This window comes from Mus caroli, unplaced genomic scaffold (genome assembly GCF_978045245.1).
Source record: "Mus caroli unplaced genomic scaffold, Mus_caroli_1 scaffold_14, whole genome shotgun sequence".
Classification (NCBI taxonomy): Eukaryota; Metazoa; Chordata; class Mammalia; order Rodentia; family Muridae; genus Mus; species Mus caroli.
Window position 1 is genome coordinate 106477941 of NW_028227269.1, and position 12671 is coordinate 106490611.

Below are 12671 nucleotides of genomic sequence, written 5' to 3' on the forward strand. Positions count from 1 at the left end.
GTGTGCACAGCATCTCCATCACACTGCAGTATTTAACTGACTTCCAGACATTTCAAGGATTCCCATGATGCCTTTGGAGAACTTTTTTAGCTTGATAACACTTAGGCAAAGGGTATGAGAACATGGGTCAAGATAAAAGAACTAAAAATTCTACCACACACTCCACTGCAGCCACACGGGGGCGACACCATCAGTTTCCCTGTGACTTAGTGGTAGGAATTCATGTTTGTTTTGAATCTCTGTTCTTCCCTCACCTGCATATGGACCTCACTCTCGCCTCTCTGTAGGTCACTGTCTTGTCAGCCTTGTGCCCTCAGGCATGGTGGGAACCGGATGTTGCTCTGATGTCTGTGTTCCTGTGTTTCTGCTATGGATACCTGTTGGTCAGTCTCTGTGATATACAGCGGCAGTGTTAATAGTTGTCCCAGCTCATCTGAGACAGGGGAATGCCTGAGAACACTTCACTGAATTGAGCTGACAGATCTTCTGGATCAGATGCAGTCACACATTGCTACTTGGAATGAGATCTTTTCTCCTGGTCTCTACTGACCCACAGCCTCTGCTTGCAAAAGCTCAGCTTACTCTCTTTCAGATCTGGGGTCTCTGCCAAAGTTCCTCCTGCAGGTATTGACAGAACCTCTCTATCAGTCGAGGGCCACCGTGGAATCCTTTCATGGCTAATCATAAAATCATTAGCTCCTGTGCATCATGGCGTCTGGCTCGAGACATGGACCACACACGTAATTTTCTGTGAAGCGACTTTCAGAGTCACTGCTCCAAGGACAGAACCCAGCCCCAGGATGAGCAGGACTCTGGGTCCAGACTGACCATGTTGTCTTTGGCCTGGAGGAAAGATAGCTTAAATCCTTCAGTCAGGGTGTCTCCTACCCCTCCAGTCAGCCAGGACTGTGCATCTCACAGGAGGATCGTGGTTCTGGCCTTAAAATGACAAAGTGTATACCACTTTCCATGCAAAATGTCTTGTGTCCCTTTTCCTGTTAGGTCTCAGAGCATAAAAATACTTTTCTGCAGACAATAGATAATAAAGAAAGTTAAATGTTATGGGATGGTTTTCTGAAGATTGAGCAAAACTTTCTTTTTCATCATTGCATATATGATTTGTTATGAAATGTTAAATCTCAATAAGTAGTGTGTGTGTGTGTGTGTGTGTGTATGTGTGTACATGGAGGTCAAAGGTTGACATTGGGTATCTTCTTCAGTGGTTCTCTGCTTTATATTTTGAGACAGTCTTTGTTGTGGTTTCATAGTTTCACATATTGGAATATTTGATCCCCAGTGGTGGAACTCTTTGGGAAGGATTAGGAGGTGTGGCCTTGCTGGAGGAGACAAGTCACTAGTGGTGAGCCTTGTGGCTTCAACAGCCCTTGCCAGGTCCATTGTCTTTTTCTCTGCCTCCTGCTTGTGGATCAGATACAAACTCTCAGCTACTGCATCAGCGCTATGCCTGCCTGCCTGCCTGCTTGCTGCCATGCTCCCCACCATGACAGACATGGCCTCACCCTCTCAAACTATAAGCAAGCCTCCAATTAAATGCTCCCTCTTATAAGTTGCCTTGGTCATGTCTCTTCACAGCAATAGAAACATAGCTAAAATGGTCTCACACTTTACCTGGAACTCCAGGGATGCACCTAGTTTCATCTCCCCAGCTGGGTATTACAGAGGCTGCTGCACCCCACTTTTATCTGGGTCCTGGGGATACAAACTGAGGTCCTTACAATTGCCCTGCAAGACATTTATTAGCTGATCCCTCTTCCCAGTTCTTCCTCCCTGGGCTTTTTTTCTCTTAAGCAATACCTGTCAAAAGCTCATGGTTGGGGACGAGTGTTTGTCATTTGGATAAGCAGCCTCTCTGGTGTAGAACTTGGGGTTTATCATTGGCTCTGCCACTGCCACACCATGGCCTTGGGTGAGACCTGGGAGATTTGTTCTCATCTGAGATGTGGGTTGACAGCTCAGTGCAAGGATGTCCTATAGGCAGAGACAAGGCACTGTGCATCAGAGGCTATGATGCTGGGGCTGGCAGATAAAGGGTGAGCACCTTAACAGGGAGACAGGCCCTAGTCTCCTCTTTTAAGATTAACAAGGACAAAATCCCTATTATTCCTTGACCTTTCAAATAGGATGAAAAAGCCCATCTCAAAAAACCTAAGCAAATAAATAGGATGAAACACTGTCTCAGAAAAGCATAGATAGATAGATAGATAGATAGATAGATAGATAGATAGATAGAGGATGAAACAGACAAGCTACCTTTTATGCCATTTTCACAGCTATGAAAGTCATTGATTAAGCTTAATTCTTATAATCATGAGTAGCTCCCTGGGAACAGCAGTAAGGAAGGGGAACTATAAGGTTGTCTTTTTGTTTCTGGAAACAGGGACAGAGCCTGTCTGGTGTCAGCAGGGCTCTGCTCTTGACTGAGGTGGGAGAGGGAGGCTGGGTGGGGACACACTCCTTGTGTCTACCACTCTCTGTACTGCTTGTGAGGACTCCAGTCTTGTCAACCACACTCTGTCTTGAGGTTGTCACTGGGCTGACAGCAGTCTAGGTGACCTCACGGGGCTGGGCGCTGCAGTTTGTAGATTTACTTCAGGCAACTGGCATGGCCAGGGTCTCCAAAGGTCAGGCTTTGCTTTCTGTTGTGATAACAATAAAGTTAGCAGCAGTGGGCTACACATCGAGATTATTCCTCATCTGAAAATTCAAAGTAGAAAAGGCTCTGGAAGCCGAAACTGTTGGAGTATCACCATGGTGTATTTTAGATTTCAGACATTTGCCATGGCCACTCAGTGAAACACAGGCCTGAAAAACTTCAAGACTGGAAACATTCCTGGTCCGAACGAGTTCAGATAGGGGATGGATGTTCCGCCCTTATGTGGATACACCACACTACCACTGTGTGAGTGTCTCCAGGCCATCAGTGTGTTAATACTAGATGTTAGGTACACATTAACATTCATTCTCATGAGAACACCAGAGGCAGGAAAATTGGGCCTGGAGTGGTCAAGTTACTTGCCAGGGTTAATGATCAAGATCAAGAACCCTACTGTGTGTGCCCGGGCTGTGCTCTCTCTACTGTATCTTGTTTCCATCTCTCTAGCTCTAAAATATGAATTCTTCCTTGCACAAAAGTGTTTAGAAAGACTCGGGTATTGGTGATAAATGCCTTTAGTTCCAGCACTCCAGAGGCAGAGGCAGGTGGATCTCTGAGTTCGAGGCCAACCCGGTCTATAGAGTGAGTTTGAGAACAGTCAGGATTACAAAGAGAAATCCTGTCTGGGGGCTGGAGAGATGGCTCAGTGAGTAAGAGCACTGACTGCTCTTCCGAAGGTCCTGAGTTCAAATCCCAGCAACCACATGGTGGCTCACAACCATCCATAATGAGGTCTGATGCTCTCTTCTGGGGTATCTGAAGACAGCTACAGTGTACTTACATATAATAAATAAATCTTTAATAAAAAAAAGAAATCCTGTCTGAAAAAAAACCAAATACATATATAGATAGACAGACAGACAGGTAGATAGATGATAAAGAGATAGATAGATGATAAATAGATAGATAGATGATAGATAGGTTGATAGAGATAGGTAGATAGATAGATAGATAGATAGATAGATAGATAGATAGATAGATAGATAGATAGATCAGAAAGGGGCTAGAGAGCTGACTCAGTGATTAATAGAATGCACTACACTACCAGAGGACTCAAGTTCAGTTCCTAGCACACAGTGGGCCAATCACCATTCAGAACTGCCTGTATTGTCTCCTCCAGGGGATCCAACACCCTTTGCTGGTGTGTACCCACACACTGACATGTAATTAAAAGTAGAACAAAGTTTTAAAACTGTTCAGACAGTATTCTGGAATTTTGAAATTTTAAATTCAAATTAACTCTGATATTCTGTTAATAATATTGATAATCAAGCTTAGTTATAGCACACATGTATTGTCTTAGTCAGGGTTTCTATTCCTGCACAAACATCGTGACCAAGAAGCAAGCTGGGGAGGAAAGGGTTTATTCAGCTTACACTTCCATACTGCTGTTCATCACCAAGGAAGTCAGGACTGGAACTCAGACAGGTCAGGGAGCAGGAGCTGATGCAGAGGCCATGGAGGGATGTTCTTTACTGGCTTGCTTCCCCTGGCTTGCTCAGCCTGCTCTCTTATAGAACCAAGACTACCAGCCCAGAGATGGCACCACCCACAAGGGGACCTCCCCCCTTGATCACTAATTGAGAAAATGCCTTACAGTTGGATCTCATGGAGGCATTTCCCCAACTGAAGCTCCTTTCTCTGTGATAACTCCAGCCTGTGTCAAGTTGACACAAAACTAGCCAGTACATGTATACATTAGCTTGTATAATATACTGTAAGTGAAGCTGATACGGAGCCCATCGACTGTCACAATAACAGGCTGACGTATGTACTGATGTCCCTACTTTTCTGGTGGAGAAGTTGAGGTATCTGGTGAGGAGCAGAGCTGGAATTTCAACGCCAATGGTTTGACTCCACAGTGTGTGCTGATTGTAACAGAAGGAAGGCTCTGTCTCTTCCGCTAGAGTTGCTATACATGGTAATACCTGTTTCATCTTCCTTACAATTGACACCCCTTTTTGCTGTGACATGGCTCTTTGCTTTTTTAATTTTATTTATATGATACTATTTTTATCTTTGTATCTAAAGTGTGTCTGTTGGGCCATGAGATGGATCATCAGCAGGACCCATGTGGTAGGAGAGACTAGATCTGGAAAAGTTGTCCTCTGACTTCCAAATGTGCCATGGCATGTATGAGTGCACTCGTGTGCACGCACACACACACACACACACACACACACACAATTTCTTAAAGCTCTATGGGGAGTTTTAGGTTAGGGTTTAACTTAGGGTTTTTATTACTATGATAAAACACCATGCTCAAGGTAACTTATAAAAGGAAGAGTTTAATTGAGCTAGCAGTTCCAGAGGGTTAGAGTCTACAACTGGCAGAGTGGCCATGGCAGCAGGTAGCTGGACCCGTGGTCAAGAGCTCACATCTTGATCCACAAGACACAGAGCACACTACCAATGCCACTAAGTTTTTGAAACTTCAAAGCCCACCCGCCAGTGACATACCTCCAACACAACCACACCCCCTAATCCTTCCCAAATAGTTCCACCAACTAGGGACTAAGTATTCAAATATCTGAGGGTATGGGGCCATTCTCATTCACACCTCTGCAGGGAAGTTGGTGTGGTAGGTATGTAGTCAGTGAGGAGGAAGATTCTAAAAATGAGGTGGTAGAGACAAGGAAGATGTCCAGGGGCTGGGAACTGTGCCTCTGGATAAGGTGACATCCATAGCTGTTACATAAGGATTTCTTTACCAGACAGATTTGACCACCCAATGCTTTGTCCTTCAAAGAGTGGAACCATATTTCCCCAGTCTGTGCTGATCTGGGCCTGTGCTCTGCATCTGAAGCTCTGAGGGCCACGTCTGGTGTTGCTATGGACATTCTCCCCTTGATCTGGGTTCATCTCCATCTGCATAGCTAGCACTGTGTGGCCATGGTTTGGGGAGGATTTTAGAGATGCAAGATGGATTCAGATAGACCTGCTTTGGTTTCAAGAGGCTGAGTGGCTACAGGCTTAGCACACCAATGGGCAGTGTGGTCCTCTGACCACAAACTTCTGGTCAACTAGCACCAATGGATAAAGGCAAGAGGAGTAGGCAAAGGGTTCTGCAATGTTGAGGACTTGATGTAAACAGAGTCTGACATCACTTGGATCCTCTAGGTTCCCTAGTACCACTGAGCAAGCAAAGAAACAGGCTTGCACTTAGAAAGATGAAGTGCCAGTTTAGACGTTAAACGTGGCAAGCCCATGGAGCATGCGTGATGCTGGTAATGGGAGGAAGAAAGAAACGTCCATAAAGTGAACCGTCTCACGTGATTCTGCCAACAAACCATCGTCTTAGGTCGGCAGAGTGTATCACGTGCAAGCGGTGTCCCTGTGGGTGCCGGATCTGGTTGTCATGGGCTGTACGTCACTCACCTGACACTTCTCTCTGGTCTAGATGACAGCGCTTCTGCTGCCAGCAGCATGGAGGTGTCAGACCGCATCGCCTCTCTGGAGCAGCGCGTCCAGATGCAGGAGGATGACATTCAACTGCTCAAGTCAGCGCTGGCCGACGTGGTTCGGAGGCTGAACATCACGGAGGAGCAACAGGCTGTGCTGAACAGGAAAGGACCTACCAAAGGTGGGCATGAGGCAGCATCCGTGACTCACCCCAAAACTGACTTCAAACCAAAATGCCCTGAGCCCCACCCACTGAACCAATCTCACTAAGGTCGACAGTCTTTGTTGGTGTGCTGTGGGTGAGTTGTCCTGTGTGGTGCTGAGGTGTGACTTTGTAGACGGTCCCTAAATGCTCTTTGAGTCAAGGAAGAGACCATGCACATGGACCACTGAGGACAGTTAAGTTTGCATGAACAGAGAGTGCTGACTGAGAAAGCCTCAGCCCTTTCTGGAGGTTCCACCCAGAAAGCCCACTGGTATATCCCATCTCTTCCTGTGTCCTCGGCTTATACCAAAGCACACGAAAGTCATGTGACGCACGGCGGCCCCTCACTCAGTCTGGGTGTAGATGTGGGAGGCCCTCTTTAGAAAGCTGAGTCCAGAGGCATCTAGCTGGCCGGTTTGCTCGGTTTCTTTTAGTGTATGTCTTTGGCTGCTTTTGAGACCCTTGTACTACCTGTGGGGACACAGCCTTCAGCAGAGGTCTGTACCAGTGGGTTTCTGGTCAATTCAAGCCATTATTTCCTGCCCCTCCCAGGACACAGCCTACAAAGGTGGAGCTCATGTGAAGTAACTTTGTAGTGATGGAGCCTTCGCATTTCAGAAACTAAAGTTGTCATAATGCCCTTCACCTCGTGCATATCAGTGCCCTGACATTTACTTCTGAGGGCAGTGGCTCATCTTTCGCCAGAGTTGATTTTCTGGCTGTCCCATCCAGGCAGTGAGCTTCCCCTGGTTAAGACCCCCTGAGGTTGTAGTATGTTAGAGTCCCTTTGCAATGCCTTTCTTCGCTGGGTGAAGCGTGGTGGTGTGCACCTTTAATTTCAGCGGTCAGAAAGCAGAGGCAGGTGGAGCTCTGTGGCTTCTAAGACAGTCAGGACTACACAGAGAGACCCTGTCTCCAAAATAAAACAAGAACAAGAACAAACCTTTCTTGAACCATGGAGATAGCTAAGTCAGTAAAGTACTTGCTATGCAAGAGTGAAGACCAGAGGACAGTCCCTACTGCATGAGGTGGCATGGGTTTACAGGTTATGGTTCTAGTGCTAGAGAAGAAGATGGCTTCCTGGGTGTCAAGTTGGCCTAGCCTACTTGGCAAGCTTCAGGCCAATGGGAGATCTTGTGTTTAAAAGCAAGGGACATGAACTCACCTGTGCAGGTGTTCTCTCTCCCTCCCCTCCCCCTCCCTCTCCACCCTTCTTCCCCTTTTCCTCTCCCTTCCTCTCCCCCTCTCTCCTTGTTTTGTTTTGTTTTTGTTGTTGTTGTTGTTCTTGTTGTTTTTTTTGTGACAGGGTTTCTCTGTGTAGCCCTGGTTGTCCTGGAACTCACTTTGTAGACCAGGCTGGCCTTGAACTCAGAAATCCGCCTGCCTCTGCCTCCCAAGTGCTGGAATTAAAGGAGTGTGCCACCACTGCCCGGCTCTTTCTCTCCTTGTTTCCTGGAAGCTTGGATTGTCACTGGAGTCAGGAGAGGGCTGTCTAACATCTAATCTCCTTGGCCTCTCTCAAGCCTTGCCTTCTCACCCCTTGGCTAGGTCTCCCCTCTATGGAAAGGGACCCATCCCTTGTCCTTCCTGACATCTGAGTGCGGAACTACATCAGAGGCACACACTACCCTCAGCTCTGCATTTTGAATAATCCTTTCCAGTGACCTTTGCTTCTAAGTTCCAAAGCAGTTGGGGGTATTTCGGACTAGAAACCCAGTTATTTTAGACGTTCATGACCCGCTAAACTTTCCACAAATAGATCTGATGACGACAGTGTCCCGAAGGGTGCCTTGAAAGAAGGCTCTGGGTTTCCAAAATCTCCTTATTTTTGAAGAGTCAGGGAAAGAACAGACAGGGTTCACGCAGGATTTTTATTTTACTTGACGATAAGTGATGAGTGACAAACTGGAAAGAGATGACTTTTTCACGGTTACCTAACACCTCGCTGTGTGCCGATTTCACAAGTGGAAATCGTCATCGGCTTGAAAGTCACTGAGAAATGAAAGGAAATCAGGAGAGTGGGAGACACACATCTTGAGGGGCGCCACGGCCCTACACTACGTCATGGGGAGGGGGCGGAGCTAGGCATTGGAAGATCTGGGGGCGGAGCTACGCATCTGAGGCTCTGGGGGCTGGGCCTGAATTTTACAGAGCTGTGGTTTTGGGTCCTGGACTGTAGGAGAGACTGTAGAAGAGGCAAGCCAGGACCAGCATGCACCGTTCCTCTCTCTGATCTTGACTGTGACTGTGGTGTGACCAGCGCCTCACGTTCCTGCATTGATTTCCCTGCTATGGCCGGCGATGCCTGGAACTGTGAGCTGAAATAAACCCTTTCTTCATAAGCGGCTTTTTGTCAGGGTGTTTTTATCCCAGCAGTAGAACTGAAGCCAGGGTATCAAACCTCATCTTCGTGCTAGGGACTTTCAGTTCTTGTTCCTAACCCTCTCAGTGACACACGGGCACTGCCAGCCTTATGTTATAAGGAAGTTGGAGCTTAGACAGGGTATTGGCATATCCCGGTTGATGGTTAGATCAGCCCTGTGTGCCCCAAGGGTCTCTGCTCTGTGTTCACACATACCTGTCAGTCCCCATGAGGCCTGGCTTGCATCCATCTTGTCCTTGATGGTGCTTCCACCTCAGTATTTGCGGTGCTTCCTTTATCTGAGAAGTTATTCTTGTGTCATCCCTGCATTTACCTCTAGGAACGATTAAGATGTGATTTTTTTTTTAAGCACTTAACATTTTATGAAGCAGAAGGATATCTTCTATCTTAATGTTCCCTGGACATCAGGAAATCATTTCTCCCAGTAACTGGGAGACAGGAAACTGTATTATTCCTTTCCCACGATCTGTGGTGTGTGTGTGTATGTGTGTGTGTGTGTATGTATGTGTGTGGTGTGTGTATGTGTGTGTGTGTATGTGTGGTGTGTGTGTGTGCACATGTTGGGTGTTGGGTGTGTCTATTCAGGGATGCTTACCTTGTTTGTTCTCTACTGTATCTTTTAAAAATGATATTATTTGTATTTTAAATTACGTCCAAGTGTGTGTCTATCTATGTGGGGTTTGTTTGTGCGTATGAGTGCAGGTGCCCCAAAGGCCATAGGAGGATGTTGGATATCCTGAAGCTGCAGTTAACAGGCAGTTAGCAGGTGAGCCACCCAACGTGGATACTGGTAACCAAACTCAGGTCCCGTGAAAGATTCGTGCATGCCTTTAACTGCTGCACCATCTCTCCATCTCATGTTATTGAAATACAATGTGAGCTGACTGACAGATACATCTATCTCTCCATATGCCCAAGGACCTTTTCCGGGGCCCACAAAATACCCAAACCGGAGGCTTCTCAGGTCCCTCACACATAATGGCAAAATGTTTTACATACAACCCAGTCTCTTCTTTATAATCGAAATCACCTCTGCGTCACTGTCACATGTATGTCATAAATGCTATGAATCCTGTTGTTCAAGGAATAATAGCAAGAAAAAGAAAACATTAAAAACCATTGTGTGTCTTTAGTTGGAAGAGCCCCGGGCATTGAACCCGTAGACATGGAGGGCCATGTGGATTACAGGCTGTGGTCCAGGTAGTCCAAAAAATGGCTGTCTACCAACAGACAGTCCAAGAATGCAGAAGTTGTTCAGTCCACAAAGCTGGATGTCTAACCTGGTCTTCTGTATATCCTGGGGTCCTGACGAAGTAGGTTCTAACACCAGTGATGAAGTAGATCTGCTAGCAAGGCGAGAGCAAGCAGGCAAAGAGTAAAGCTTCCTCCTCCCGCCATGGCCTTGTAGGCTGCCCCAGAAGGTATCGCCCACTAAAGGTGGATAGTCTCACCTCAAGAGAGCCAGATTAAAAGTGGGTCTCTCCTTTGCCGCGTGGATTGGAACACACTTTTAACCTCAGCATCTGGGAGGTAAAAGCAGGTAGATCTCTGAGTCCAGGCCAGCCTGGTCTACAAAATGAGTACATCAAGAAATCTGGTCTTGCAAAACAAAACAAAAAAGAACAAAAATAGTGGATCTTCCCACTTCAAACAATTTAATAATAATAATAAAGAAGAAGAAGAAGAGGAAGAGGAGGAAGAGGAAGAAGAAGAGGAAGAAGAAGAAGAAGAAGAAGAAGAAGAAGAAGAAGAAGAAGAAGAAGAAGAAGAAGAAGAAGAAGAAGAAGAAGAAGAAGAAGAAGAAGAAGATCCCTAATAGGTGTACCCTGCTGCTCAGATTTTAGTTAATTCCAGATGTCAAGTTGACAACCAAAAAATAGCATCACACCTGATAGGAATCCCAGAAAAGGGTGTGACAGCCAGAATAGTAAGGACAAGAGGACAACCAAGGCTGACAGTGCTATATCCAGCTGTGCTCAGTGTGGTCCCCAGAGCTCCAGAACATTGTGGACAGTGGGGCAGAGAGGCAGTCTCATGCCCTCCCCTCCCCCTCCTCCCAGCCCCTCCCCTCCTGACCAGATCAGTGCTGGAGCAAGCACAGGTCAGGTCACTTTGCACCCACCAAGTGGGTGGGGTCAGGTGAACTTGATGGGCCACACTGTGTCCCCAATCAGGAAGCAGAGACCAATGAACACAGACCACTACTGAATCCTGTTTGTCTGCTGTTGCACTGTTCAGGGTCCCAGCCAGGGGATGGTTCCACCCACAGTGAGCAGGTCTTCCCACTTCAATGAACCTAATGTAAGCCCACAGGCACTCTCAGGACCAGCTGGTTCTAGATTCTGTTAAGTTCACAGTTAATGCTAGCAATCACCCTCACTCAGACGTCTGACCCGTGTGTGTTACAGGCAGTCCGTTTACTTTGATCACTGAAGCAGTCTGCTGTTGGATAGGCCAGCTTGCCTATCCATTTTACCTGTGGGAGGACATCTTGGTTCCTTCTAGTTTTTGACAATTGTGACTAAAACTGCTATAAACGTTTACATGCAGGTCTGTGTAGACATAAGTTTTCAGACAATTAGGTAAATACTTAGTGTTAGAATGATTACCAGATCATATGGTAAGATTATATTTAGCTTTATAAGACATTGCCAAACTGTATTCCAAAGTAGTGTCACCATTTATCATCCTGTTATCAAAGCATGTGCGTTTCTGTGGCTCCTGCTGGCTTGCGATTGCTGTTTCTTCTTGGTTTTGGGATTTCAGCCATTTGAATAGCTGTATAGAGCTAGTTCATTAGTGTTTTAATTTGCATTTCCTAATGACAGTGATGTTAGCCATCTTTTCGTGTGTCCATTTGCCACCTGAAGACCTTTAGTGAGGTGTCTCTTCTTATCTTTTGTTCATTATTTCTTAAAAATTGGGCCATCTGTTTTCTTACTGTTGAATGTTCAGAATTCTTACACTTTATACAAGTCCTTTATGTACCTTTATCAGGTACATAATTTATCAGACATGCATTTTTTTCCAACCTATAATTTGTGTTTCTGTCTTCTTTAAATTTCTTTGACAAACTTGTAAAGTTCTCAATGAGACCCGCATTGTCAATCCTCCCCGTTATGGGTCAGGCTTTTGATATTTATTAGTTTTATTTTAAAATTTTTTATGGGTAAGAGTGTTTTGTCTGTGTATGTGTGTATGTGACAAATGTATGCCTGGTGCCCAAGGAGGTCAGAGGAAGGTATTGGATCCTTTGTAACTGGAGTTGTGGATGGTTGTGAGCCACTGTGGATTTGAGGAATGGAACCCAAGTCCTCTGCAAGAGCAACCAGTGCTCCTAACCTCAGGGCCATCTCTCCAGTCCCCGTGATGGTGAGGTTTAACTATTAGCTTGCCCTGACTACAATCACCGGAGAGGACAGCTTCAGTTGAGGAATTGTCTAGGGCAAGTTGGCCTGTGGCCATGTGTGTGAGAGACTGTCTCGATTGTCAGTTGATGAAGGAGGGTCCATGTAACATCACCATCCCCTGGGTAGGATGTCTCGAATGCTATGAGAGGGTAGAGCTGAGAGAAGACACAGAAGCTGTTGTGGACTTGTTCTCTTCTCCCTTCCCATCTCTGTGGATGTGTCATGGCTGACTGCTTGAGTTCTGGCTTTGACTTCCCCTCAGCGATGGACTGTGACTTGGAACTATAAACCAAACTCACCCTCTCTTCTGCTATGCTACCTTTGGCCTGAGTATTTTATCACAGGGAGAGAAATGAAAACAGAACAGAACCATATTTTAAGCAGCAGAAGCATCGTTGCGTTAAGGAAGTGGCTCGGTTGGTTGGGTGCTTATGTAGCACACACAAGCCCCGGGTTTGATCCGCACGCAACGCTGTGCACTGTGCGAGCTCGACACAGAGGTGCATATCCATAATGTAAGTGCTTGGGAGGCAGGGAGACTAGGGAGTGGAGAGGGAGCAGGAGTGGAGAGGGGACAGGGGAGGAAGAGAAGGGGAG

The 12671-nt window shown here is 46.3% G+C and overlaps 1 protein-coding gene across 4 annotated transcripts in view; it reads left to right on the top strand.

Moving 5' to 3' along the window:
* Eml1 (EMAP like 1) overlaps positions 1-12671 on the top strand; it is a 167416-nt gene that overhangs the window by 88682 nt on the left and 66063 nt on the right. For all 4 annotated transcript variants that reach the window (XM_029484428.2, XM_085830649.1, XM_021178557.3 and 1 more), the window contains exon 2: positions 6075-6257. In XM_029484428.2, coding sequence (XP_029340288.1) covers positions 6075-6257 — 183 coding nt within the window. The remainder of the gene's footprint in view (positions 1-6074; positions 6258-12671) is intronic.